General features: G+C 42.0%; 1 protein-coding gene across 10 annotated transcripts in view; it reads right to left on the reverse strand.

Annotated features, from left to right (window-relative positions):
- NBEA (neurobeachin) overlaps positions 1-25850 on the reverse strand; it is an 862398-nt gene that overhangs the window by 515963 nt on the left and 320585 nt on the right. For all 10 annotated transcript variants that reach the window (XM_075061639.1, XM_075061640.1, XM_075061634.1 and 7 more), the window contains exons 23-24: positions 15046-15263; positions 13008-13161 (exon numbers count right to left, since the gene is read on the reverse strand). In XM_075061639.1, the coding sequence (XP_074917740.1) occupies positions 13008-13161; positions 15046-15263 (372 nt within the window). The remainder of the gene's footprint in view (positions 1-13007; positions 13162-15045; positions 15264-25850) is intronic.

The raw sequence follows: 25850 nt of genomic DNA on the forward strand, positions 1-25850 counted from the left end.
TAAATCAGAAGAAAAAAATGCTTGATTCTTTAGCCGTAATGCTCTTTAGACTGGAGCACTACAATATATCTTGTTACATATACCAGAGTTGTGCACAATTTTCAAACCTAATCCCAAACTATACTAAACATTTGAATGATTTTGAGCCACCAGTGGAAGTCCAAGTTTTGAATCACCTCAGGGAATTTAGGGCTAGTCTCAATGATTAGCAGTTCTGCAAGGTTTCTTGCAGGTTTTAGTTTCAGTCAGAACCCTCTCCCCACAACAGGTCTGTCATTTAGTTGTCAGGAGCCATATTTTTTTAAAACTGACTAATGATTTTTTGGGCCTTTAAGATTTTAAATCCCCAACCTGTTAAACCTTGTAGGGTGGGGCTGAGCAAGCAGGGCATCTAAAAATTGAGGGACCCAAAATCACAAGTCATTTTTGATAATTTAGATCCTACCTACTTGGAAAAATGGAGGCAGAAAAATAGAAGACTACTGCACCTCTAGCACTGAAGGCAACTTAAGGTAGCCAGTATTAAAATATAATGTATTACTAACAGTTACCACACTGTGATATTTGTTGTTTCCTTGTAAATAGAACAAAATCTTGGTGCCTCAGATGCCATGATGTTGTACACAAATGCAGCAGAAGATAGATTCTCCAGGTATGAAAGTAAAAAAACTAGTTTTAAAGAATATTTTAATACTGTCATAATTCAGATAGCATATTTTTGAAACCAAATGCATTTCAACTATGTTACGCTAATAGTGCCATTGCAGTATCAACTCCAGCAAAATGAGAAGGAAGTTTTCTTTTCTGTTTTGGTAGAAAACTGTGTCTAACCATCCTTTCACATGTGGAAGTTTGGGTCTTGGTCTGGACTCTGAAGCTTAAACCCATCTTTGGGACCCGATGACATTTTCTCTTTAGATTCCTCAATAGGTGAAATCCGGATCCCATTACATCAATGTCATAACACCCACTGATTTCAACGGGACAAGGATTTGACGTTAGGTTCACTGAAGCCCTGTTTGATCCCAAAACCTTCAATTTTATCCTTTAAGCCATATTCTTAAGTCGCTGGTCATGGCTGTAATTTTATATTAACTAATGACTAGATGGAACTGTCAGTCTGTCCACACCATGCTGTAACTGACAACATCTGCTGCTGTTAACAAAATGCATTTTTCATAATCCTTACTCCCTTTGCTGAATGCTCTGTGTGTTATTTTGCATTTTCACATTTTGTCTTCTATAGTTGCAAAAATTTTGGGGCACACAGTGTCTTCCTTGTGTTTATAAAATGTCATGTAAATTTGAGACACCAAAAACAGTTTAAGTGCTAAAGAGATATATATTAATATCTCCCAGTGCAAGGTCTTTGAAGGACTACCTCAATCCCTGTTAGGCCAAGGAGCAGTAGACTAGGACTGGGAAATGAACTCTTTCTGGCATATTATCATAAAATAACATTATTAGATCAAATGCTTACCATTTTTATTTATTTTAGTATTTTCATTTATTATTTCATATATCCTATTGGAACTTAAAAGGCGCCTATCCTTGGTTCTAGGCAATTTTTATACTAAATCACATGCAATCCCCCCCAACAAACAAAAAACCCATCCGCAACTACGTTAAAAGCAAATTGTTAAAGTTACAATGTCAAGCACTCAAGTTAAGCAACACCAGAATATTCTGCCCGTGACAACTTTATTTCAGTTGTCTTGTGTATACGCGTTATGATACAGTCTTTAATTATATGATCACCTACTATGTTTTCCACAAGTGCCCTGCCTCAATTGACAGCACGGAACAGATGGTGCTCATTTAATAAGCAGAAATTCAATATTTTGTTGTATCTTCATTTCCTCAAAGTGTATCCCTAGCCCTTATTTACTCCACACTATCCAAAAATTGCTCTGAAGACTCAGACTCAGTCTCAGACTCGTAGGTCAGAAGGGACCAATATGATAATCTAGTCTGACCTCCTGCACAAAGCAGGCCACAGAACCCTACCCATCCACTTTTATAACAACCCCTAACACATGACTGAGTTATTGAAGTCCTCAAAATTGTGGTTTGAAGACCTCAAGCTGCAGAGAATCCACCAGCAAGTGACCCATGCCCCACGCTGCAGAGGAAGGCGAAAAACCTCCAGGGCCCCTGCCAATCCGCCCTGGAGGAAAATTCCTTCCCGACCCCAAATATGGCGATCAGCTAAACCCTGAGCATGTGGGCAAGACTCACCAGCCAGCACCCAGGAAAGAATTCTCTGCAGTAACTCAGATCCCATCCCATCCAACATCCCCTCACAGACCATTGAGCAGACTTATCTGCTGATAATCCAAGATCAATTGCCCAAATTAAACTATCCCATCATATCATCCCCTCCATATACTTATCAAGCTTAGTCTTAAAGCCAGATAAGTCTTTTGCCCCCACTACTTCCCTCGGAAGGCTGTTCCAGAACTTCACTCCCCTAATGGTTAGAAACCTTCGTCTAATTTCAAGTCTAAACTTCCTAATATCCAGTTTGTACCCATTCGTCCTTGTGCCTACATTAGTACTAAACTTAAATAATTCCTCTCCCTCCCTAACGTTAATCCCCCTGATATATTTATATAGAGCAAGCATATCCCCCCGGAGCCTTCTTTTGGCCAGGCTAAACAAGCCAAGCTCTTTGAGTCTCCTTTCATAAGGCAGATTTTCCATTCCTCGGATCATCCTAGTAGCCCGTCTCTGAACCTGTTCCAGTTTGAATTCATCCTTCTTAAACATGGGACACCAGAACTGCACACAATATTCCAGGTGGGGTCTCACCAGCGCCGTATATAACGGTACTAACACCTCCTTCTCCTTGCTGGAAATACCTCGCCTGATGCATCCTAAAACCGCATTTGCTTTTTTAACAGCCATATCACATTGGCGGCTCATAGTCATCCTGCTATCAACCAATACCCCAAGGTCCTTCTCCTCCTCCGTCGCTTCCAACTGATGCGTCCCCAACGTATATCTAAAATTCTTATTATTAATCCCTAAGTGCATGACCTTGCACTTTTCACTATTATATTTCATCCTATTACTATTACTCCAGTGTACAAGGTGGTCCAGATCTTCCTGAATAGTATCCCGGTCCTTCTCCGTGTTAGCAATACCCCCCAGCTTCGTGTCATCCGCAAACTTTATTAACACATTCCCGCTCTTTGTGCCAAGGTCAGTAATAAATAGGTTAAATAAGATCGGTCCCAAAACCGATCCTTGAGGGACTCCACTAGTAACCTCCTTCCAGCCTGACAGTTCACCCTTCAGTACGACCCGCTGGAGTCTCCCCTTTAACCAGTTCCTTATCCACCTTACAACTTTCATATTCATCCCCATCTTTTCCAATTTAACTAACAGTTCCCCATGCGGAACCGTGTCAAACGCCTTACTGAAATCGAGGTAAATTAGATCTACCGCATTTCCTTTGTCTAAGTAATCTGTCACCTTCTCAAAGAAGAAGACAGTATTATTAATTTCCTCATGGGCTTCTCTATGGTGCTCCTCACTAGAGTATATCACAAACATTAATTTATTTTCATAACAACTCTGTGAGATGAGGGTTATGATCAGCTCCTTATCTATAAGAGGTGGATGAGGCACAGAGATGTTAAAGTCTACAAATATCTGCTAACTTTGGGTGACCAATTTGAGACATCTAGAACCTGATTTTTCCAAATTCTTAGCATTATATAGCACTTCATATCTTCAAAGCACAGCTCCCACTGAGGTCAGCTCCAGTTGAGAGTGCTCAGCTCTTTTGTAAATTAGATCCCAGGTTCTCAAGTCAAGCACTCAGAAAACGAGGTATACACAGGAAATGACCACCTATTAAAAGTTGGGTTAAGGAACCTGTCTAGTATCACACAGAATCGAATCCTCCAGAGCAGTATTCAACTACCTTAACAAAGAGACTGTCCTTTCTCTTCCTGTAACCCCCCTGCCATATTCCCAATACACCTTCCAACTTCTGCAACAAATGGAGCAGGGGTCCTACCAAAAACAATTTCCTTCACTACACAACCCTGATTCATTCCCAGAGCAGCTCCATCCTCTGAACTGAATGAGGCAGGGATCCTGTGGAAAAAACAGTATGTGATCACGTAATTGGAGACTATCATAATGCATATACACAAGAGGACTGATTAAAGTAACATAGGTAACCTTAATTCTGGAATTTCCTAACTTTTGGATGCTTGACTTTCCAACCTTAATACTGATCTCTTAATACACAAAGGGTTTGTGTGTGTATAATTTCTTAGGTTTAAAAAAAGCAAACTAAAAAATCCCCATATTAACAACCATATAGAAAAGGTACAGACAAGGGCAATGAAAATTAAGGGCATTGAACAGCTTCCTTATGAAGGGAGATTAAAAAGACTAGGACTAATTCAGTTTGGACAAGAGGTGACCACGGGTCTATAAAATCATGAATGGTGTGAAGAAAGTAAGTGTTATTTATGCCTTCACATAACACAAAAACCAGGGATCATCCAATGAAATTAACAGACAACAGGTTTAAAACAAACAGAAGTCCTTCTTCACACAGCCAAACTCTGGAACTCGTTGCCAGAGAACGTTGTGAAGTCCAAAACTGTAACTGGATCAAAAAGAGAAATGGATAAATTCACCATCAGTGGCAGTTAGGTAAGATGGCCAAAGATACAGTCTCATGCCCTGGGTGTCCTTAAGCCTCTGACTGCCAGATGCTGGGACCGGACAACAGATTCACCGGATTATTGTCTTGTTCTGCTTATTTCCCTTGAAGCATCTGGCATTTGCCACAGTTGGAAGACAGGTTATTGGGTTAGACGGACCATTGGTCTGACCCAAAATGGTCATTCTTATGTTCTTATGGTTCACCAGCAGGATAGGGACCATTCAATCCACTGCACAGACCTCTGCCACCTCAACCAATGGAATAACTCATCTCAGTAGTCAGTTGCCATCTGCTATATGGACCAGCACTAAAGGAAGATGGACACTTTGCCAGTTTTCACAGAGAATGACAGCAGAGGAATGGTGGAGACTCAGGATTTGTGGGTCCCATTCCAAGCCCCGGAGAGGAGTGTATTCTAGTGGGCACAGACTCTTCTGCCCATTTCCTGTGTGACCCCTTCTGCCCCACTCCTCCTATCTGTCCCTGTCCCAGTCCTGACCCTCCAACACCCCTCATCCCAGTTCCATTCTCCACATTTCGGGTTTCTCATCCCAGTCCCTGTCTCCTTGCCCAGGAAGTCATATTCTTCCTCCATCTGCCCAGTCTCCTCACCCAGGTATTTCCAGTTCCCTTCTCTCGATTCTTCATCCCATCTTTCTCCCCCACCCCGACCTCCAGTTGTGCAGCCCATATCATCCCTGTCCTAATCTCCATCCCTGGGGTTCCTTGTCCAATCTCACTGTCCCCTCTCCACCGTCTCCTTGCCCAGTTTCTTTGCCCAGAGAATCCCAGTTCTGCCCTCGCACCCTGGTTCTTTGTCAGATTGGTTTCCCTTCCTTTTAACATCTTTCCCCTGCCCCCACTGGTTTTCAGTCCCAGTCTCTCCCCCTCCCCCAATCTCCTCATCAAATTTCATTGTACGCCAACACCTACTGGTTCCTTCTGTTTCTCTCCCCAGCTCCCAGTCCTCCTGCCCAACCAATCCCAGTTTCCTGCCTGCTCCCAGACCCAGTAGCCTTCCAGCCAGTCTCAGTCTCTATTCCAGCTCTCAGTTCCAATGTCTGAACTTTTAAAAGAAAAAGTCACTAGAGTTTTACCAAGAAAAGGTTGCAAGAATTTCTGAACATGGGCAAAACAATATATTTTTCCCCACTTTTGTTTTCAGAATTGACTGAACCAAAAATTCAACTTGAGACAGACATCCAGCATGAAAAATTTCACCCCAGTCATTAAAGTTTGGCAAAGTTATAAGCCACTGAGAACAGGATCTTATAATGGGAAATGTCAGATGGTGTCTCCCCCTCCCTCCTGCCACGTGGCCTTGAGGCAAAATTGTAGCAAGCCAGTTAGAGAGTTCAGCAAGTAGTGGTATAAGCAGCCAAAACAGGAACCTTTGGTCATTTGCACACTCAGAGAACTTTCTATAGTTTTGACTGGACTTTTTCAGCCCTGAGTTGATTGGCTGATTGCTCCAATCCTTCCCCTACACCCCGTCACAATCTTTTCACATCAGCTTCACTCCACATTTGACACTCTTACCAGGGCCTGTCTCCATCACTTCTCTTACCTCTTCCCCTCGTAAATAACCTCACCCCCTTTCCAAAAAAGGGACATTTGCCACCATCACATAATTCACTATGGTTTTGTGTTATACCCCTTTCCCCATCCTGTTCTCTGGGGCAGAGACCACCTACTATTCTATGTTTATGCAGTGCCTAGCACTCGTGATTGCCCCTTAGGGGACACCATAATAAACATGATTAATAATAAATAATATAAAAATAACTTTACAACATAGTTTGAATGTTGTATTTTTAAATTTACTTCAAGGTTCTGCTGCCATGAAGAAACCACTCTTACCTTGCTTTCATGAATGGTAAATGATACCTGAATTTATTGAAAATGTAAATTTATTTAGTATCAAGTGAATCCAGGAAATGGGAAACAGCAATGTGATCTCCATCTTAAAGATTAGTTTCAATTTTTATTTATTTAGTTTAACAAATAAACCCAATTTAGGATTTTACTTTTGAGAGAATCGTTTTTCCTTATGCTCTAATGTCACTTTTCTCAAGGATGGACTAATTTGGACGATGATTATGAACTGAATGTGAGTTATGCAACAGGAGCAGAACTGAGTCCTGGCTTACTTATTTTACCCTTAGATGGTCCAGGTGGAAAGAAAACTGCAGTTCTCGCTTTCTCCATCTTTTAAACTCTTCTCTTTAAATTTCTACTTTCCCTGCTTCTGTGTCCACTGCAATGCGGGATAGACATAGGGCTTTGTTGGAGTGTTTTAAAATTAAAACTTGATGTCAGCTGTTCTACGCATCTCTTGGCATACAGTGCTCTGCTTTCAGCTGATCCCTACAGATTCATAGCAGATAGCTCTGCAATGATTCAATCTCTTTCAGAACTGGAGAGCAGAAAATTGAGTCCAAAGCTGACACCTGATGTAACTACACAAAGACCCCTTGCTGTGGCTTTAATGAGCTAATTTTGACTAGACTCTACCTAGTTATGCAAATAAAAAGATAGCAATACCACAATGAAAATTTAGGTGAGTACAACATAGCCATTCTTATGACTGAGCTTTCTATTTCATGACTATTGCTACAGCAGGTGATATCAGAACAAAGAGCACCTCCAAATCCACTCCACTGATTATGAGACTTGTCTTATAGTAATGCAGCAGAAAGCATGCTGGGGAGCTTTGGAATCTCAAAGCTCCTGTTCTGACTGCCTGAAAGCGTGTAAGAAAAACAGTTAATTAAAGACAAGGCAATATTAGTGTAGCCAGAAGGTGATTTTTCTAGGAAGAATTAGCATATGATTATTGCAACGAAGAGTCCTAAACTATTCTTGATCAAATCCGAGCCTATTCCCAGGTCTGACGTCGTGTTTTCCTATCTACTGGCTGCATGCATACTAAATGAAAAAGTTTCCAACTTGGGTGCCTGAAATAGTTGATCATATTATGCTTCCACTGAAATCAATAGCATTTACAGATACCCAGCACCTCTAAAAAAAATCAGCCTACATACACGTTTAATATGGAGTTAGGTGCCTAATTTCAGGCAGTAAAGTTTGACATTTTTTGCCCTATAGAAATTAGGCACCTTAGATCATTCCAGAGCCCTTTCAGCAATGCAAAGAGCCAACCAGGACTATACTAAGTCAACTCAAGGAAATTCTTTTGTTAACATGCTACATACCATGTTGTGTATTGGAGAACAGCAGTGGTTACTTTGTTATAAATTTATTAGGCCTAAGTTACACCAAATAACTGTAAAGTAGAGGTGGTTGGGGATTTTCCAACGAAAGATGGCTTGTCAGAAAATACCCATCTGTTGACCCAAAATGTTTCCAAGAACATAAGAATGGCCATACTGGGTCAAACCACAGGTCCATCTAGCCAAGTATCTTGTCTTCTGACAGTGGCCAACACCAGGTGCTTCAGAGGGAATGAACAGAACAAGTAATCATCAAGTGATCCGTCCTTATCGCCCATGCTCAGCTTCTGGCAAACAGAGGCTAGGGACACCATCCCTGCCCATCCTGGCTAATACCCATTGATTGGCCTATCTCCATGAACTTACCTAGTTCTTTTTTGAACCCTATTATAGTCTTGGCCTTCACAACATCCTCTGGCAAAGAGTTCCACACATTGGCTGTGGGCTGTGTGAAGAAATACTTCCTTTTATTTGTTTTAAAACTGCTACCTATGAATTTCATTTCATGTCCCCTAGTTCTTGTGTTATGAGAAGGAGTAAATAACACTTCCTTATTTACCTTCTCCATATCAGTCATGATTTTACAAATCTCTATCATATCCCCCCTTAGTTGTCTCTTTTCAAAGCTGAAAAGTCCCAGTCTTATTAATCTCTCCTTATATGGAAGCTGATCATGACGGGACATTTTCTCTTTAACCCATGACATCTTTCTTTTGCTGAGAGCCTTTGCTGAGGGACCTTGTCAAAGACTTTCTGAAAATCTAAGTACCACTATGTCAGTAGATTCCCCCTTGCCACATGCTATGTTGACACCCTCAAAGATTTCTAGTTAGATTGGTGAGGCATGATTTCCCTTTACAAAAACATGTTGACTTTTCCCAAACAAATCATGTTTCATCTGTGTGTAGTCTGACAATTCTGTTCTTTACTATAGTTTCAACCAGTTTGCCCAGTATGTTGAGTTAGGCTTACGGGATATATTGCCGAGATTGCTCTTGGAGCCTTTTTAAAAAAATAGTGAATACATTTGTCCTTCTCTTTTTTTTTTCTTTGCTCCTTTCACTGCTCATTGACCTAAATAAAATTCAGCTAAATGCTCAACTCATGCATTGCTAATGGGAAAACAGCTAGATGAAAAGATATTCCTCTTCCCCCTTTTAAAATGATAGCTAGACTCAAGGAAGATAATTTGACTGTGGCTCTTACTACTACTATCAAAGATCCGATTCTTAGAATTTGATTTTTTTTTTTTTTTAACAGGATCATCATTCTGGATTGTAAGGGAACTAGGAAGCTCAAGAGAGACACTCATCATATAGATCAAACCAAAGAGAAACCTGAATCTATAAAGGAACTGAAATGTTTGTGAGGTTCAATAAATGAACTACAAACACCAACAACTCTCTCTTTTTGAAACTGAGTAAATGCTGGATTAAACATAGCTAGGTAAAAAAAAAAACTATATCACAACTATGAAACTAGAAAAGCAACTAACTACCTGTCTTTCATCATAAACTAATGATCAGATAGGATGACAAGTGTTAATTATTTTTTTCTTTTTTGCCCAGGGGCGGTGTCCCTCTTCACACTTCTTTATGTTTGGTCAAAAGATAAAATACACTGGGAGTCAGATTCACTAATAATGTTAAAGGAAGGTGTAAATTAAAAGTACTGTGCCACAAAGTTAAATCACTGGAAAGAAGGCACGTGATATTAATATTTTAAAACTTCAAAATGGACACATAGATTTTCAGTGAGAAGTACTATAAAAGCCTTGATACCTGTAACAAATATGGTTGAAAAATAGAGTTACGAAACAATGAAGTAAAATACACAAAGCATATGAGTTCATTCTTCTTGATAAACTGAATAAGAACACATCTAGTGTGATCAGGGCCGGTGCAACCATTTAGGCAACCAAGGCAGTCGCCTAGGGCACTAGGATTCGGGGGGCGCCATTTTCTTCAGCAGTGATTGCAGTGGCCAGATCTTCGGCCGCCCCGGTCACCGCCGGCATTTAGTCAGAGGGAGCTGGGGCAGGGGAGCATGGGGAGGGCTGCTTGCAGCAAGTAAGGGGTGGGGGCGGTTACGTTAGGTGCCGCAAGCCTGGGAGGTGGGAGAAGTGAAGCAGTGACCGTGTGCTCAGGGAGGAGGCAGAGCAGGGGTGAGCTGGGGCGGGGGCTCGGGGATGGGCGAAGGCGCAAGGTGGAAGTTTTGCTTAGGGTGCGAAGCATCCTTGCACCGGCCCTGAGTGTGATCTACAACGTGTGTACATATTATCCCATGGAAGTAAGTCTCACATCCATGTCTACTCAGATTCCTCTATGTCTTTACACCTACAGTAATTCCTCACTTAAAGTCGTCCTGGTTAACGTTGTTTCTTTGTTACGTTGCTGATCAATTAGAGAACATGCTTGTTTAAAGTTGTGCAATGCTCCCTTATAACACTGTTTGGCAGCCATCTGCTTTGTCCCCTGCTTGCAGAAAGAGTAGCCCGTTGCAGCTAGCTGGTGGGGGCTTGAAACCAGGGTGGTCCAGCAGCCCCCCATCATCTCCCTGCTCCCCTAAGTTCACTGTGCGGCAGCTGCCCAGCACGCTGTCAATTGCTGGTAGTTCATCTGTCCCTCCCCCCACTACCATGTGCTGCTCCTCCCCTCTTCCTTGGAGCTGCTCCTGTGGGAGCCTCCTGCTTGCTGTGCCGGGGGGAAGGGGGGCTAATGTCAGGGTGTCCCCCTCCCCCCATGCTCCTGCCCCCCACTTCCCCCATCTCTATAGAGCAGGGGGGAACACGACAGGACTCAGGACACACGGAGCTTGCTGGCAGCAGCTGCTGTCTCAATTTGCTGATCTACTTAAAAAGATAGTGTACTTAGAGCGTGGTCAGCATACTTAAAGGGGCAATGTGCATCTCTCTCTCTTTCAAACACAGGGTGTTTCTTTGTCTGCCATGCTGTCTCCCTGCCCTCAATTTGTGCTGTTTTGTAGAGTGTGAGACTACATTAACAAAAATGTGTTAACTCTTTAGGGCTCAGCTGAGTGCTAGTTCATCATTTAGCAGTAAGGCATTCCCTGGGAAATATCCCATCCTCTGACTTCGTCACCTCAACCAAGCTTCACAATCATCGTTGTGTATAGTATTAAATTGTTTGTTTAAAACTTATACTGTGTGTGTCTGGTGAACATTTTTTCCCTGGAACCTAACCCCTGCTATTTACATTAAGTCTTATGGGGAAATTGGATTCGCTTAACATTGTTTCACTTAAAGTCACATTTTTCAGGAACATAACTACAACGTTAAGCGAGGAGTTATTGTACTTGTTTCTAAAACCTCCCTTACCTGCATGGCAAGCTTTATTACTCATTGCCCCTCTCTCAACTTTTTATTCAATGCCACTTGATCAGCTTTAATCTGGGGTAGCATTTCAGCGGTACTGTTTGGAAAACTTCAGAGCTATAACTTCTCTTTGTTTTAAATCCACTTCATTTTATAATAACTTCAAATATAGAATGGTACCACACAAGTAATTGAGAAATGACTATATCCATTTGTATAATATAACGATGTATTCTAAAGGATTTCTTTTAATAAAATAAACTCCAGCTCAAAGAGAAAAGCTTGAGCCACTTACACATGACAAGTTCTTGGGCTAAATATACATCACGTATGTACTTACATTTTAATTAAGAAGTGTGTTGTACAAATTCTTCTGCTGTTATTATTCTAACAGGATGACAAAACTGAATGTTTTATAAGGGAGTTTGCTATAGTCTAGTTAAGAATTTTTTTTTTAAATAGTCAACCTTTTAATTTTGAAATCTCTTGGAACAGAGCAAAACCACCTTCATTAAGAACATCTTATTGTTACAAACCAGGATATTACAATGTGTAAACACAACACTATTCAAAAGATAAGGGTAATTTATAAGACTTTATCGGATGTTCATGTACTATCCACAATAAATAGAGGGCAACTCTGAATTACAGGACTAAAGGTCTATCAAGTGGTTTTGCAATGACATAAATCATGATAGCAAAGCTAGAGTCACCAAGATCCAGAGATGGAGTTATAGCCAAGTAATTCAAACCCTGCCTGTTTTATATTTTATATACTATGAGGATTCCACATAAAGCATCTTCATTTTCAAACAAAGCCCCAGCTGCTTGTTTTGAAAAATGTGTTTGAGTGCCCTTCCTCTAAACACTACCAGAGCAGCTTTCATCTTAAGACGTATTGCTGTGGTTTTTTCCTGTGCACGTTAAGAAGCAGCTTTCTTTGCAATGTAACATTGTAGAAATCTTTCCTTTAACATATTTGATGTTATTTTTGTGACTAAAGTGCAGGGTGGAGTCATACCCGTAAATTACAACACTTTTTGTTCACAGAAAATAGAACATGAATAAAGTTGCTTGCTATTTCAGATGATGCAGATAATATAGGTACAGTATATACATACCCATTGTCTACATCAGTATCATATGATTCTGTTTAGACAGTTGCTAGCCCATTAATATGTTTGAGTGTCAAATACTATTGGTCCAGCTATTAGAGCAATAGTGTGAAACTATTTTTAGTTACATAAATACTGACGATAAAGAATATAGGCAAAGAAGTGAGGGAAGTCCAGAGGCTTGAGCAGGAGATAGAGCTTAGGGATCCCTAAGCTCTATTATTGGCAGTGCTGCTGATTTGTTGCATTTACTTTAACCCATTTGTATCTCATTTTCCCCCCCATCTGAAAATGTCATTAATAGCCACAGTTCCTTACATGAGTGTTTGAGGTATAACACCGTTTTTACTTAAAATGTTTTTAGATCTTCAGATGAGATATTGAACACAAAACATTGCTATTACTAATTAAACTACATTTTGCATGCTAAAGGAGGGGCCTTTCCTTCACCCTTCCCAATGCAGCCCCTTAAACACTGAACCTTAACAATTTGGTTGATATTGATCAAACTTTTGGAAGAAATTAGTTGTGTTTTCTCCTGTTAAAAAGAAACATATTCAGTCATAGACAATCCTGTGTTACTATTCTTAACAGTCAATTTTAGCATGACCACTAGATGGAAATATTGTACTTACAGTTGGAGATGTGGCTGCAGATAACAATGGCAAAATCCCTCCACAAGCAATGATAATATTGTCTACCATCTGGGAAATGAGGTGAATCGTGTTGTGTACAAAAATAATGTTTTCATTGCTATTGACAAAGTCCATTACAGATTTTGTAGAATGACTACAAAAATAGGGAGGAAAAAAAAATATTATAATACTAATGTTTTTTAAAAAGTTTAGATTCTCTGTTTTTTGAAACCCAAACTTTAATGTTTCCTAGTTGTGTATGGTATTGTTTTTGTAATAATAAAAAGATAAAATGAAAAATATTTTAAAATACTGATAGGAGCTAGCATAGCATAATAACTTAGTGGTATTTTTATTTCATACCAGACTATAACTATTTCTATATTATCCATTATAGAGTCCAGACTCTGCCAACCTTATTAACACTGTTTAGTGCCTTACTTCACAAACAATTCTGTTGGAACCAATGGGACTGCTCACGGACTAAAATACTCAACTGTCCAACATGAATAAGGGTGGCAGAATTTGGCACTTAATGATACCTTTTAAAGTAGCTCTGATAATAACGAATGACCAGATTGTCTACAAGAGAGGGCCCCAGACTGATCTGAAAACCACCAATAGTCCATAAAGCACCTGCTGGTGTTCTTTGGAGAGTTGACTGGTCACAAGTGTAAGCTTCTCTTTATTTCCACTTGCTATATTCCACTACAAGATAGCTAAACAAATAGAACTGTGCTCCTAATGTTAATTTTCCATGTTAGTAATAGCTGTGGATGCCACAGGGATCAAATGATCAACATGAGGCACAACCATCCCAATGATTGCAAATAGGTGGGAAAGTGTCCATAGGAAAAATTACTTTCAAGTTGTAATTCACATTATGAAAATGTTTAGGAGTCTTTGGTCTATTGATGTTATGTGCTTGTTCATAACACAGCATGAGTAATTAAAATTACCCAGTTCATGAAATTAGTGGCCAGTAAACAAACAGTATTGGCCTTAATTCCAGAAGGAATTACAAACTAAACTTCTAATTTGCCTGTGAATTTCAAGTAAACAAAGGGGGCAAAAATAAGGTGATTGATAAACTATTTTATGGTGAGGTCACATAAACGTGGAAATTAAAGTCAAGTCAATTGGTAATCTGATTTAATTAAGCGAATTCTCAACTACTGATAATACATCATTACAGCTTTTGCAGAATGAATTATGCCATTCTGGGCAATAGACGAAATAGTGCTTGATGTACCGCTAGAATTTGACTACAAGCAATAACTATTAAGGTAGTTTCTTCGCTTAACTAAAAGGAATCATAACAGAAGAGGTGAAAAGCAATGTATTTAAACAATACATTCTTTTTTAAAATAGTAAACAGATGCTTTTTAAAAAGACAAGATCACTTGCACTATTTTTTAAATTTTAAAAATGTGTTAAATACATAAATGAATTAGGATGTTATGGCAAAAAATATATAGTTAATAGCAATGTAGCCATCAAGGCTAATCAAGACAAAGCATGTCTTTGTTGTTCTACAACTTGAAATCTTTACAGAAGTGAAAACTTGTTTATAGGCTAGCTGTGACTGCCTACTAAATTCTCCTGGAGGAGTCTCTGTATTAAGTCATAAAATAGGTGAATTATTCAAACACAAGATGAAGACCGGTGTGTGGAACAAATATTTCTGGATTAAGAATGCAAACATCTCCAAACGCTAGTAGTGGCTACTAAAAATAATAGCACAGATATTTGTCGTCCCCCTGTTAAATGTAGTCGTTACTAATAGAAAGTCCATTAAGATACAGTAATTCAAAAAGGACAAGTGAGATACTACATTTTTTATCCCTCACAAAGAATAGGAATTAACTGAGGCACGTGAGATATTACAATAAGGTAAGTCTAGTAAAGCTGACTTTACAATGGAAATTTACCTTTAAAAAAGTAGTTATCAATACATGTCTTGTATCTAATTATGTCTTTACTTTGCTGATAAACACATACATAATAAAATTAAAAATAAGAAATACAGCTTTTCTACCTTCTCCAAACATGTACGTCTGTTTCTAATGCAAACAGCAAATCTGTCAGCAGCCTCTGATGCATTGGAGACCATTTAAACTCTGGAATACGAAACATAGTTGTGCGTGGACCTGGACTAAACTGGCGTCGTTGTTCTTCTGTCATTGGCATTCCTCGAAATCCCAAGTCAACTCTCAAGTCTCTGTCTTGCTGGGTAACAGACCGACCTTGCACAGCCTATGTTAACAAAAAGTTCAAAGTTTGTGTTAAACATATGCAATGAATTCTAACACTGCACATGGATAAGATTTGGAGAAGGAGGGGTTACAATTGGAGCCAACAATAAAAAATAAAATATACCAGTAGTGCCATCCAGATAAAGTTGGTGCAAGCTGACATCGCCTCATTGAAACTACTCTGATTTACACCAGCTAAAATCTGGCCTCACATCTGGGCCTTCATTACAGTTCTTTAGTTATATTTTGCATTTCAGATTCCTCAACGTGCACCCTGAAGGGATTTTGTTTACAGTGTGTTTATTTTTGGCAAGTTGATCCTGTCTAGATATTTTGAGGGATGAGACACACACACACACACTGTACCTCAGGGGAGTGCCCTGAAACCCTCATATTTATATATAATTGTGATCATGCACATAAAGCATGCCATGTGAAGCATCAGGGGAAAGGTTATGATCTGCTGAAAGCCATTGTTCTATCTAAATATTGCATATGAAATAATAAGAATTGTGTTGTATGGTTTTCACTAAAATGTGCTGTGAGTGTAAGAAGTGCCCAGATACTAGCTCTCCAGAGACAACGACAAGGGAAGTAACTAATGCTGGGTGGGGGCATCACCAGCCATTGTCCAGCAGAGGAGTTACAATTCAATGACTCACTCACAGGAGATGCACTGGGGTATTGCTTCACCTTGTGAATCAGCAATGCCCACCAGACGTTCCTGGGCTTGTGTCCTCCAAGCACATGGGACTAAGAGAACACAATGGCCCCATGCTTGGCCTTTTCTCCTCCCCACTCCCCACCTATACTGCAAGCAACAAAGACACTCAGAAGACTCCAACAGAGGATACTGGACCAGGTTTCAAGGGTGAAACCTGTGTACTGCAATATCCAGGGGGATGAGAAAAACTGCTTAATCTAAATGTTGCCCAGCCTAATAGGGTTGAGAGTTTAGACTGCATGCTTATATTTTGGTAACCACTCTGACTTTTTGCCTATCACTTATAATCACTTAAAATCTATCTTTTTGTAATCAAATTTATTTTACTGTTTATCTTTACCAGTGAGTTTGCCTGAAGTATTTGCTAAATCTGCTCGGGTTGACAAAGGCTGTGTATATTCACTATCAACTGATGAAGTGGTGAACCAATTAATAAACTTGCACTGATCATCTTGAGCAATCCAAGATGGCATATTCCTGAGGTAAAAGGCTAGAGCTGGAAGGATTTGGCTGGTGCCTTTCTCTGTTTGATTCATGAGTGGCCCTGGGAGCATACATGCAATCTAGCTGGGTGTGGGGCTCCACATGCGGTTGTGCTAAGTGATAACAGTACCTGGAGGAGTTTGCAGCTTGTCACTAGCAAAGCATTCTGAGAGACAGCTAAGGGGGCACAACTGTACCCTGGAGATTCTGTCACAGCTCGTATTTATGTATACTTTTTTAGGAAGATCATCATCATAGTCTTTCTTTCCCTCAGAATTACTAATCTAGCTATCCAGGTATCTTGTACCTGATTGTGTCTTAATTCAGCAAGTTTTCTGGCCTCCCAGGACAACCTTTAGTGTCTCCTAGCAAGTGGAGAATTTGTGGGTTATATTGTTTTAATTTCTAGGTAGTCCTGAGCTGTTTTTAGTTGGTGAACACACACAACAGAGAAAAAGGAACTATTTAGCGTGATACACAAGATTACTGGGAGGAAAATTTTACAGAGAAAGAATTTCAATGGAATGTTAGGAAAATTTTTTCCTAATGATGAAATCATTTAGACTGTGGAATAGTCTCCCACAAAAGAAATAGCAGAAGCCACATTGCTTGGGATTATTTTAAAACCAGGCTAGACAATACAAAATAAATGTTATAGTAAGGAGTAATATTGCATTAGCTGAAGATGGATTGGGTGATCCTTTCTTTTCGTCTTTTCTATTCTAAATGAAACAAATTTAGAACATTTTAGTCAGTGGATTTTTCTAATCACATTCAATTGCAAATTCCTGAATACTGCATGCCGATTGTCAGAAAAAAAAGACATCTATGGTGTATTTATTTTTGCATTGTAAAAAGCAGAATAGTACAGAAACCCAGCTCCAAAGTTTACTTGACCTTTAATCTGAAATGCTATAACCTCCGTTTTCATAGAATCATAGAATATCAGGTTTGGAAGGGACCTCAGGAGGTCATCTAGTTCAACTCCCTGCTCAAAGTAGGACCAATTCCCAACTAAGGGCTTAGCTACATTAGAAATTTCAAAGCGCTGCCCTGGCAGCGCTGTGGGAGCGCTGCCGCAGCAGCGCTTTGAAGTGTGAGTGTAGTCAGAGCCGCAGCGCTGGAAGAGAGCTCTCCCAGCGCTGCTTGTAAACCACACCCCTTATGGGTGTAGCGTGCAGTGCTGGGAGCGCTGCCGCCCTGATTACACTGACACTTTTCAGCGCTGCATCTTGCAGCGCTCAGGGGGGTGTTTTTTCACACCCCTGAGCGCGAAAGTTGCAGCGCTGTAAAGTGCCAATGTAGCCAAGCCCTAAGTCATCCCAGCCAGGGCTTTGTCAAGCCTGACCTTAAAAACCTCTAAGGAAGGAGATTCCACCACCTCCCTAGGTAACCCATTCCAGTGCTTCACCACTCTCCCAGTGAAAAAGGTTTTCCTAATATCCAGCCTAAATCTCCCTCACTGCAACTTGAGACCATTACTCCTTGTTCTGTCATCCGGTACCACTGAGAACAGTCTAGATCCATCCTCTTTGGAGTCCCCGTTCAGGTAGTTGAAAGAAGCTATCAAATCCCCCCATCATTCTTCTCTTCTGCAGACTAAAGAACATTGTTAACTCAATTTTCAAACTGGTTTGTTAAGATCTAAATTTCTGCTGCTACTGCTGCTTGTCTATTTTATATCTCCTCAGAATAATTTTTACAGACTTGATCCTACACCAGTGAAGTCATGGGATTTTTACCATTGATTTGAATGAGACCAGGATCAGCTCCTAAAACCTGGGAAACAACAGTAATTAAAATAAAGTGTGTGGGAACAAAAGGAGGAGGAAATTTCACCTAAAAATGGAATCTGGAAATATAAAGAATATTTACACAAGTTGGGGAGATCTTTCAGTCTTGAATTTGGTGGCCATAGTTTTCCTAGTGATTACATAAAATACCTGTACTGTGGTTTAGGTTTTTTCTGTATCACCTCAATCTGAAACAAGTATTTAGGATAAACACTTTTAATTTTAGTAGTTTTTAGTACCCTCAGTAAGGACAAGGGTCCCATTGTGCTGGGGACTTCTAACTCCAACATAGATTAAAGAGATAGTCCTTGGCCTGATGAATTTATAATCTGAACAAAAGGCAACAAGTGAAATTTATCAAGGGAAGGGGGAAGGGAGAGAGAGGAGAGAATACAAGAATAACAGTTGATAAGATAAGATAGCGTAGCTCTGCCTATATTCTCTCTATATATGTATAGATCTATATATAGATATTGGTTAAAACAGGAAAGAAAGAAGAGGAATATATCCCTACATACCTCTCCCTTTGATATTTTAAGCAAAAAACCTACACTCCACAATGAAGCAATCTGTTCCCCAATACTCCCCTATTCCTCAGTACATTTGCTGATTCTCCTGGAATCAGTAGTCTTTGATGATTTAGACTAAGAATAAAAACCATCTGGCAACTGAAAAAAATCAGTTTGAACAGCTTTGACACCTTCTTCGCTAAAGGTTTTGTTTTTTTTCCCCCTCTATTATGCAGAGTGCCTTAAAATCTGCCGGATCCTTTACCTTGCTTGAGGTGCTGCAGTAATTTTGAGAAGGTTTTCACCAATTTGAGGCCTGGTCTACACTATGCGTTTATACTGATTTTAGCAGCGTTAAACCGATTTAACGCTGCACTCGTCCACACAAGCCCTTTATATTGATATAAAGAGCTCTTTAAAACAGTTTCTGTACTCTTCCCCAACGAGAGGAGTAGCGCTGAAATCGATATTACCATGTCGGATTAGGGTTAGTGGCCGCAAATCGACGGAATTGGCCTCCGGGCGGTATCCTACAGTGCACCACTGTGACCGCTCTGGACAGCAATCTGAACTCAGATGCACTGGCCAGATAGACAGGAAAAGCCCCACGAACTTTTGAATTTCATTTCCTGTTTTCCCAGCGTGGAGCGCTCACCAGCACAGGTGACCACGCAGAGCTCATCATCACAGGTAACAATGCAGTCTCCTGATAATCGAAAAAGAGCTCCACCATGGACCGCATGGGAGGTACAGGATCTGATCACTATATGGGGAGAGGATTCCGTGCTAACAGAACTCCGTTCCAAAAGACGAAATGAAAAATAATTTGAAAAAATTTCCAAGGCCATAATGGAGAAAGTCCACATCAGGGACTCAGTGCAGTGCAGAGTGAAAGTTAAGGAGCTCAGACAAGCCTACCAGAAAACCAAGTAGTAAACAGAAGGTCCGGGGCAGGGCCGAAAACATGCCGCTTCTACTCTGAGATCCATGCAATTCTAGGGGAGTCTGCCACTACTACCCCACCCCTGTCCGTGGATTCCGAGGTGGGGGTGGTAATCTCAGCCATAGCTGAGGATTCTGCGGACAGGGAAGATGAGGATGACGACGAACTTGCAGAGAGCACACAGCACTCCGTTCTCCCCAACAGCCAGGAGCTTTTTCTTATCCAGACAGAATTACCCTCCCAGCCCTCTCAAGCCACTAGCCCAGATAATGAAGCCATGGAAGCAACCTCTGGTGAGTGTACTTTGTAAATACAAAGCATGGTTTAAAAGAAAGCGTTTTTTAATGATTGATTTGCCCTGAGGACTTGGGATGCATTCGCGGTCAGTACAGTTATTAGAAAAGTTTGTTAACATGTCTGGGGATGGAGCGGAAATCCTCCAGGGACATCTCCATGAAGCTCTCCTGGAGGTACTCCAAAAGCCTTTACAGAAGGTCTCTGGGCAAGGCAGCCTTATTCTGTCCACCATGGTAGGACACTTGACCACGCCATTCATGTAGCAAGTAGTCTGGTATCATTGCATGACAAAACCTAGCTGCGTATGGTCCTGGTGATTGCTGGCATTCAAGCAACATCCTTTCTTTATCTCGCTTTGTTATTCTCAGGAGAGTGATATCATTCATGGTAACCTGGTTGAAATTCAGGAATTTAATTAAGGGGACAGAGATGGCCATTCCTACTGGGCTGTTTGCCTGTTGCTTAAAAGAAATCCTTCCTTGCAGGTAGCCAAGCGGGGGGAGAATGGCACTGAGCTTTTTCGCGTTTGGCTAGCAGGGATCTTCCCTGCTACCAGCCATGCCATGGGGGCGGGGGTAGAGCAATCATCCCAGAGAATTGGATGGGAGGGAGTGGTTTCTGCTGCTGCATGTTAACAGGAAAGAAGCAGCACTGAACGGGATTTGTTTGGTATTTGGGAAAGGAGGCCCCTGTGTATATAAAGGCTGCAGAAGCCAAAAGACAATGGCTTACCATGGCTGCATGCAAGCTGAATTCTGCTGCTTGGACCTGTGTCTGTGAGATCTCTAACACCAGAGCCGCAGGAACTCAATATTAAGATGCAAAATGCAACCTTGTAGTGAAATCATATGTGCTATATAAGGTGAATAGTGTTGTTCACCGTGAAAGAGTACAAAAAAATACATTTTACAGGACAATGCTTAAATACTTCTCTCCCTTTTTTCCCCACCCTCATGCAGCTGAAAATTTTTCAAGCCTCCCTACTCCATCCCGAAGGCTCTCTCAGATAAGGCGGTGGAAAAAAAAGACACAAGACAAAAAGTTTTCGGAAATCATGGAAGTGACCCGCAATGAAAGAGCTCATCTGAATGAGTGGAAGGACGTGGTAGCAAATTACAGGAAAGATGCCAGTGAACGTGAGGACAGGAGGGACCAACGGAAGGATAGGAGGGATGAATGTGAGGAGAGGAAGGATGCTTGAGATGAGAGGTGGCGGCAGGAAGATCAGCTGTGGCGGGATGCAACACTGGGGCTGCTGCGTGATCAAACTGACATCCTCTGACATCTGGTGGAGCTTCAGGAACAGCAGCAGGATCACAGAGCGCCGCGGCAGCCCCTGTGTAACCACCTTCACCCCTCACCATGTTCCATATCTTCCTCACCGAGACGTGTAAGAACGCGTGGGGGAAGGCTTTGTGCACCCGCCCACTCCACCCCCACGGACAGCCCAACCAAAAGGCTGTCATTACTTTGAAATTTTTTTAGTGGCCTTTTCCTTCCCTCCTATCCTCCTCCCAAACCACACCCAGGCTACCTTGTCAGTTCTCTCCCTCTTTTTATAATGACTTTTTAATACAGAATACATGATTTTTAAACAATAGTGACTTTATTTTCCTTAAGCAAGCTGTAATCGAAGGGGAGGGTGGGTTGCTTACAGGGAATGAGTCAATCAAGGGGGGGGGTCATCAAGGGGAAACAAACACAACAGTCACCGTACCCTGGCCCGTGATGAAACTCGTTTTCAAAGCTTCTCTGATGCGCACCGCTTCCTGGTGTGCTCTTCTAATCGCCCTGGTGTCTGGCTGCGCGTAATCAGCGGCCAGGTGATTTGCCTCAGCCTCCCACCCCGCCATAAAGGTCTCCCCCTTACTCTCACAGAGATTGTGGAGCACACAGCAAGCAGCAATAAACAAGGGGACATTGGTTTGGCTGAGGTCTGAGCGAGTCAGTAATGTGCGCCAGCGCGCCTTTAAACGGCCAAATGCACATTCTACCACCATTCTGCACTTGCTCAGCCTGTAGTTGAACAGCTCCTGACTACTGTCCAGGCTGCCTGTGTATGGCTTCATGAGCCATGGCATCAAGGGGTAGGCTGGGTCCCCAGGATAACTACAGGCATTTCAACATCCCCAACTGTTATTTTCTGGTCTGGGAAGTAATTCCCTTGCTGCAGCCATTTAAACAGAGTAGTGTTCCTGAAGACGCGAGCGTCATGAACCCTTCCTGGCCATCCCACGTGGATGTTGGTGAAACGTCCCTTGTGATCCACCAGTGCTTGCAGCACCATTGAAAAGTACCCCTTGCGGTTTATGTACTGGGTGCCCTGGTGCTCCGGTGCCAAGATAGGGATATGGGTTCCATCTATCACCCCACCACAGTTAGGGAATCCCATTGCAGCAAAGCCATCCACTATGACCTGCACATTTCCCAGAGTCACAACCTTTCGTAGCAGCAGCTTAATGATTGCTTTGGCTACTTGCATCACAGCAGCCCCCACAGTAGATTTTCCCACTCCAAATTGATTCCGACTGACCGGTAGCTGTCTGGCGTTGCAAGCTTCCAGAGGGCTATTGCCACTCGCTTCTCAACTGTGAGGGCTGCTCTATCTTGGTATTATGGCATTTCAGGGCACGGGAAAGCAAGTCACAAAGTTTCATGAAAGTGCCCTTATGCATGCGAAAGTTTCGCAGCCATTGCGAATCATCCCAAACCTGCAAAACTATGCGGTCCCACCAGTCTGTGCTTGTTTCCCGGGCCCAAAATCGGCATTCAATGGCTAAAACCTGCCCCATTACCAGCAGGATCTCCAAAGCACAGGGGCATGCGGTTTGAGAGAATTCTGTGTCCACGTCCTCATCACTCTCGTCGCCACTCTTCCGTAGCTGCCATCTCCTTGCCTGGCTTTGCAGGTCCTGGTTCAGCACAGACTGCACGAGAATGCACAAGGTGTTTACAACGTCCACGATTGTGGTCTTGATCTGAGCAGGGTCCATGCTTGCTGTGCTATGGTATTTGCACAGTTCACCCAGGAAAAAAGGTGCGAAATGGTTGTCTGCTGCTCTCACAGAGGGAGGCGTGAGGCTCTACCCAGAACCACCCGCGACAATGGTTTTTGCCCCATCAGGCACTGGGATCTCAACCCAGAATTCCAAGGGGCGGGAGAGACTCCAGGAACTATGAGATAGCTACACGAAATATGGGACAGCCACGGAAATCGACGTTAGCCTCAGTACATGGACGCACACTGCCGAATTAATGTGCTTAGTGTGGCCGCGTGCACTCGACTTTATACAATCTGTTTTACAAAACCGGTTCATGTAAAATCGGAATAATCCCGTAGTGTAGACATACCCTGAGAGTTTGCATACAAAAGAACCCATGCTCCCTCTCTTGGCACTTGTCAATGCATAGGTCAATGTATTGTACCGACATGCCAAATGCAGGAAGTGGCTCAGTATCTCTGCTCACTGAAGCTTAGCATTACTCTTTTTCAGTCTCCTTGTTAAAGGAACATTATTCTCACTGAACAGTAGGGGCAGATACAGGGAAGCCAGAGTCTGTTACTTTGAGAGGAGTACTGTAGTTTTTGTGGGGAGGGAACTGCCTCATGGAAGCCCTGAATTCTCAGTATCTGAGAGAGATTACTACAGATTCTGGAGTTCTTCATGCAGCAGTGTTTTTCAGAAAGACAGGGTAGCCTTAGATGTCTGACCAGATGATGATCATTGTGCTGCTACAGGTATCAATATTCCTCTCAAGGTGTTCCTGATGCTATGTTAAGTGATGCCTGCTACAAACTACTATACATAATCCTACGAGGCCGGCCTCTGTATCAGCTCTACCTGTCATCCCTAGTTTCAAGGGACTTGATTGACTACTGAATCCATCTGACCACCTCTCTAGAGGAGTAACCTGTGTACATGGTTGTTTGCAGAAAGTTGTTTGGTCATTTTAAAGCTCTCTCTAAATCAGACTCTCTTTTTGCCAAGTAAGTCTTTACCAAGAATCCTTACGTGGATGTGGCAATCGCTAGAGTGGCAAGGTGATCGCATCCATTTCTGCACTCTGGAGATTCTCAGCAAAGATCTCAGTGTCTTTCTCTAACACTGAATACAAGAGCCTCCATGATGCCAACAATGTATGCACAATCCTGGAAGTGAAGTCAGGCTTATCCTCCCACTTGAACAGCTTGAAATAATCCTTATCCTCTACCTGAGGACCAAGTAATTCTGGGACTGTCAGTATTCTTGTAAGGGGAGGGGGAAACTGAATTGAAGTGCTGTCTGTTGAGACACAACCTCATGGTGGTGGAGTGAGACCAGTGGTGTAAAACCTGGCCCTGGAGGGAAACAGTAGGGCTGGAAGGTGGGCAACAATAAGGCGATCCAAACTAGAAATTGAGTTCCTGTTTCCCATGCATATGTGAATTGTTGGCCCAAGTTGGCGACGTTTGCTATAGACATGCAAAGGGCACAGGAATGTGCCCCTGTGCACAGTAGGTAAGGGGAGCAGCAGTGACAAGGAAGGGAGGAGAGGAATAGTGACTAAATGAAGTTGTTCTGGCTTGAAAGCTCTTAGAACTTCAGCAGTGCCAGCCTAGAACCTAGGAGGGGCTCTAAGTCTGGTGGGCTCCTTGGCCCAACTGTGAAATCAGCAGAAGTGGAGAATTTCCAAAACCCTAGGCGCTCATGACCTACTCAGTAGAGCACTTATTGTGTATCATAATAAAGAAGATTGATCTGTTTTCTGCCTGTTTTCCTGAGCATGATCCACTAAACACCTTGAAGGAAAAGAAAGATTTCCAGTGGCTATCTTTGGTAGCCAGGTAAAGCTTTCCCAGCATAGTCCTCTGGGGTCTGAGTGAGTCAGATATGTTGAACCCCTTACCAGAGACCCCAATGCAGAAACACAGACACACACTAAGGATGTGAATAATTCTCTTTGGGCACAGTCAGGGAAAGCCATATACTGTGGGTGTTCCATTATCAGAAGAGTTTCTCTGTAGTTTAGGAACTTCTTTTCTCTATGCTTCTCTGTATCAGCCCATAACAGCACAGATCTCCTCACATGTTGGAGACAGCAAGGACTGGTAATGATTAGGGCTCTGTGTCAGTCATGGAAGTCACAGATTCCGTGACTTCCCATGACCTCTATGACTTCTGCAGCGGCCAGTGTGGCTGATCTCAGGGTCACCCAAGCAGCTGGCTCCCAAGACCAGCTCAGGTGGCCCAGGGGACAGCCACACCAGCCACTGCTCAGGCAGCCCCAACAGCAGTCCTGAGGCGGCCAGAGCAGTTGTCATCTGCTGGCCCTGGCAGTGGTCCCTGGGCGGCTGGCCAGAGTAGCCACAGTCCGCAGCCCCCAGAAGCTGGTGCTGCAGATCACGAGCAACCCCAGCAGAAGCCCCCCTACGTAACCCCCTCCGACATTTAGCCACTGGTATTTTTAATACATGTCATGGACTGGTCACAAGCCATGAATTTTTATTTATTGCCTGTGACCTGTCCATGACTTTTACTAAAAATACCCATTACTAAATTGTAGACTTAGTAATGATGAGATAGTAAGGCTCTTATATGCACAGGATATTACCACCAAAAAAGTTGGAATACTGTCTCCAAAGTTGGAACTCTACCTAAACGCTGACTGGCACAGAGAAACAAAGAGAATTAAACCATTAAAAACAGTGAAGAAACACAGGAATTTATATTTTATTATACTCTGTCTTATCAAAAAGCCTAAGTAAAATATAGCATGGTTGTAGCCATGTTGGTCCCAGGATATTAGAGAGACAAGTTGGGTAAGGTAATCTCTTTTACTGGACCAACTTCTATTGATG

The sequence above is a fragment of the Chelonoidis abingdonii genome, chromosome 1, assembly GCF_003597395.2.
Source record: "Chelonoidis abingdonii isolate Lonesome George chromosome 1, CheloAbing_2.0, whole genome shotgun sequence".
In the NCBI taxonomy this organism is placed as follows: domain Eukaryota; kingdom Metazoa; phylum Chordata; order Testudines; family Testudinidae; genus Chelonoidis; species Chelonoidis abingdonii.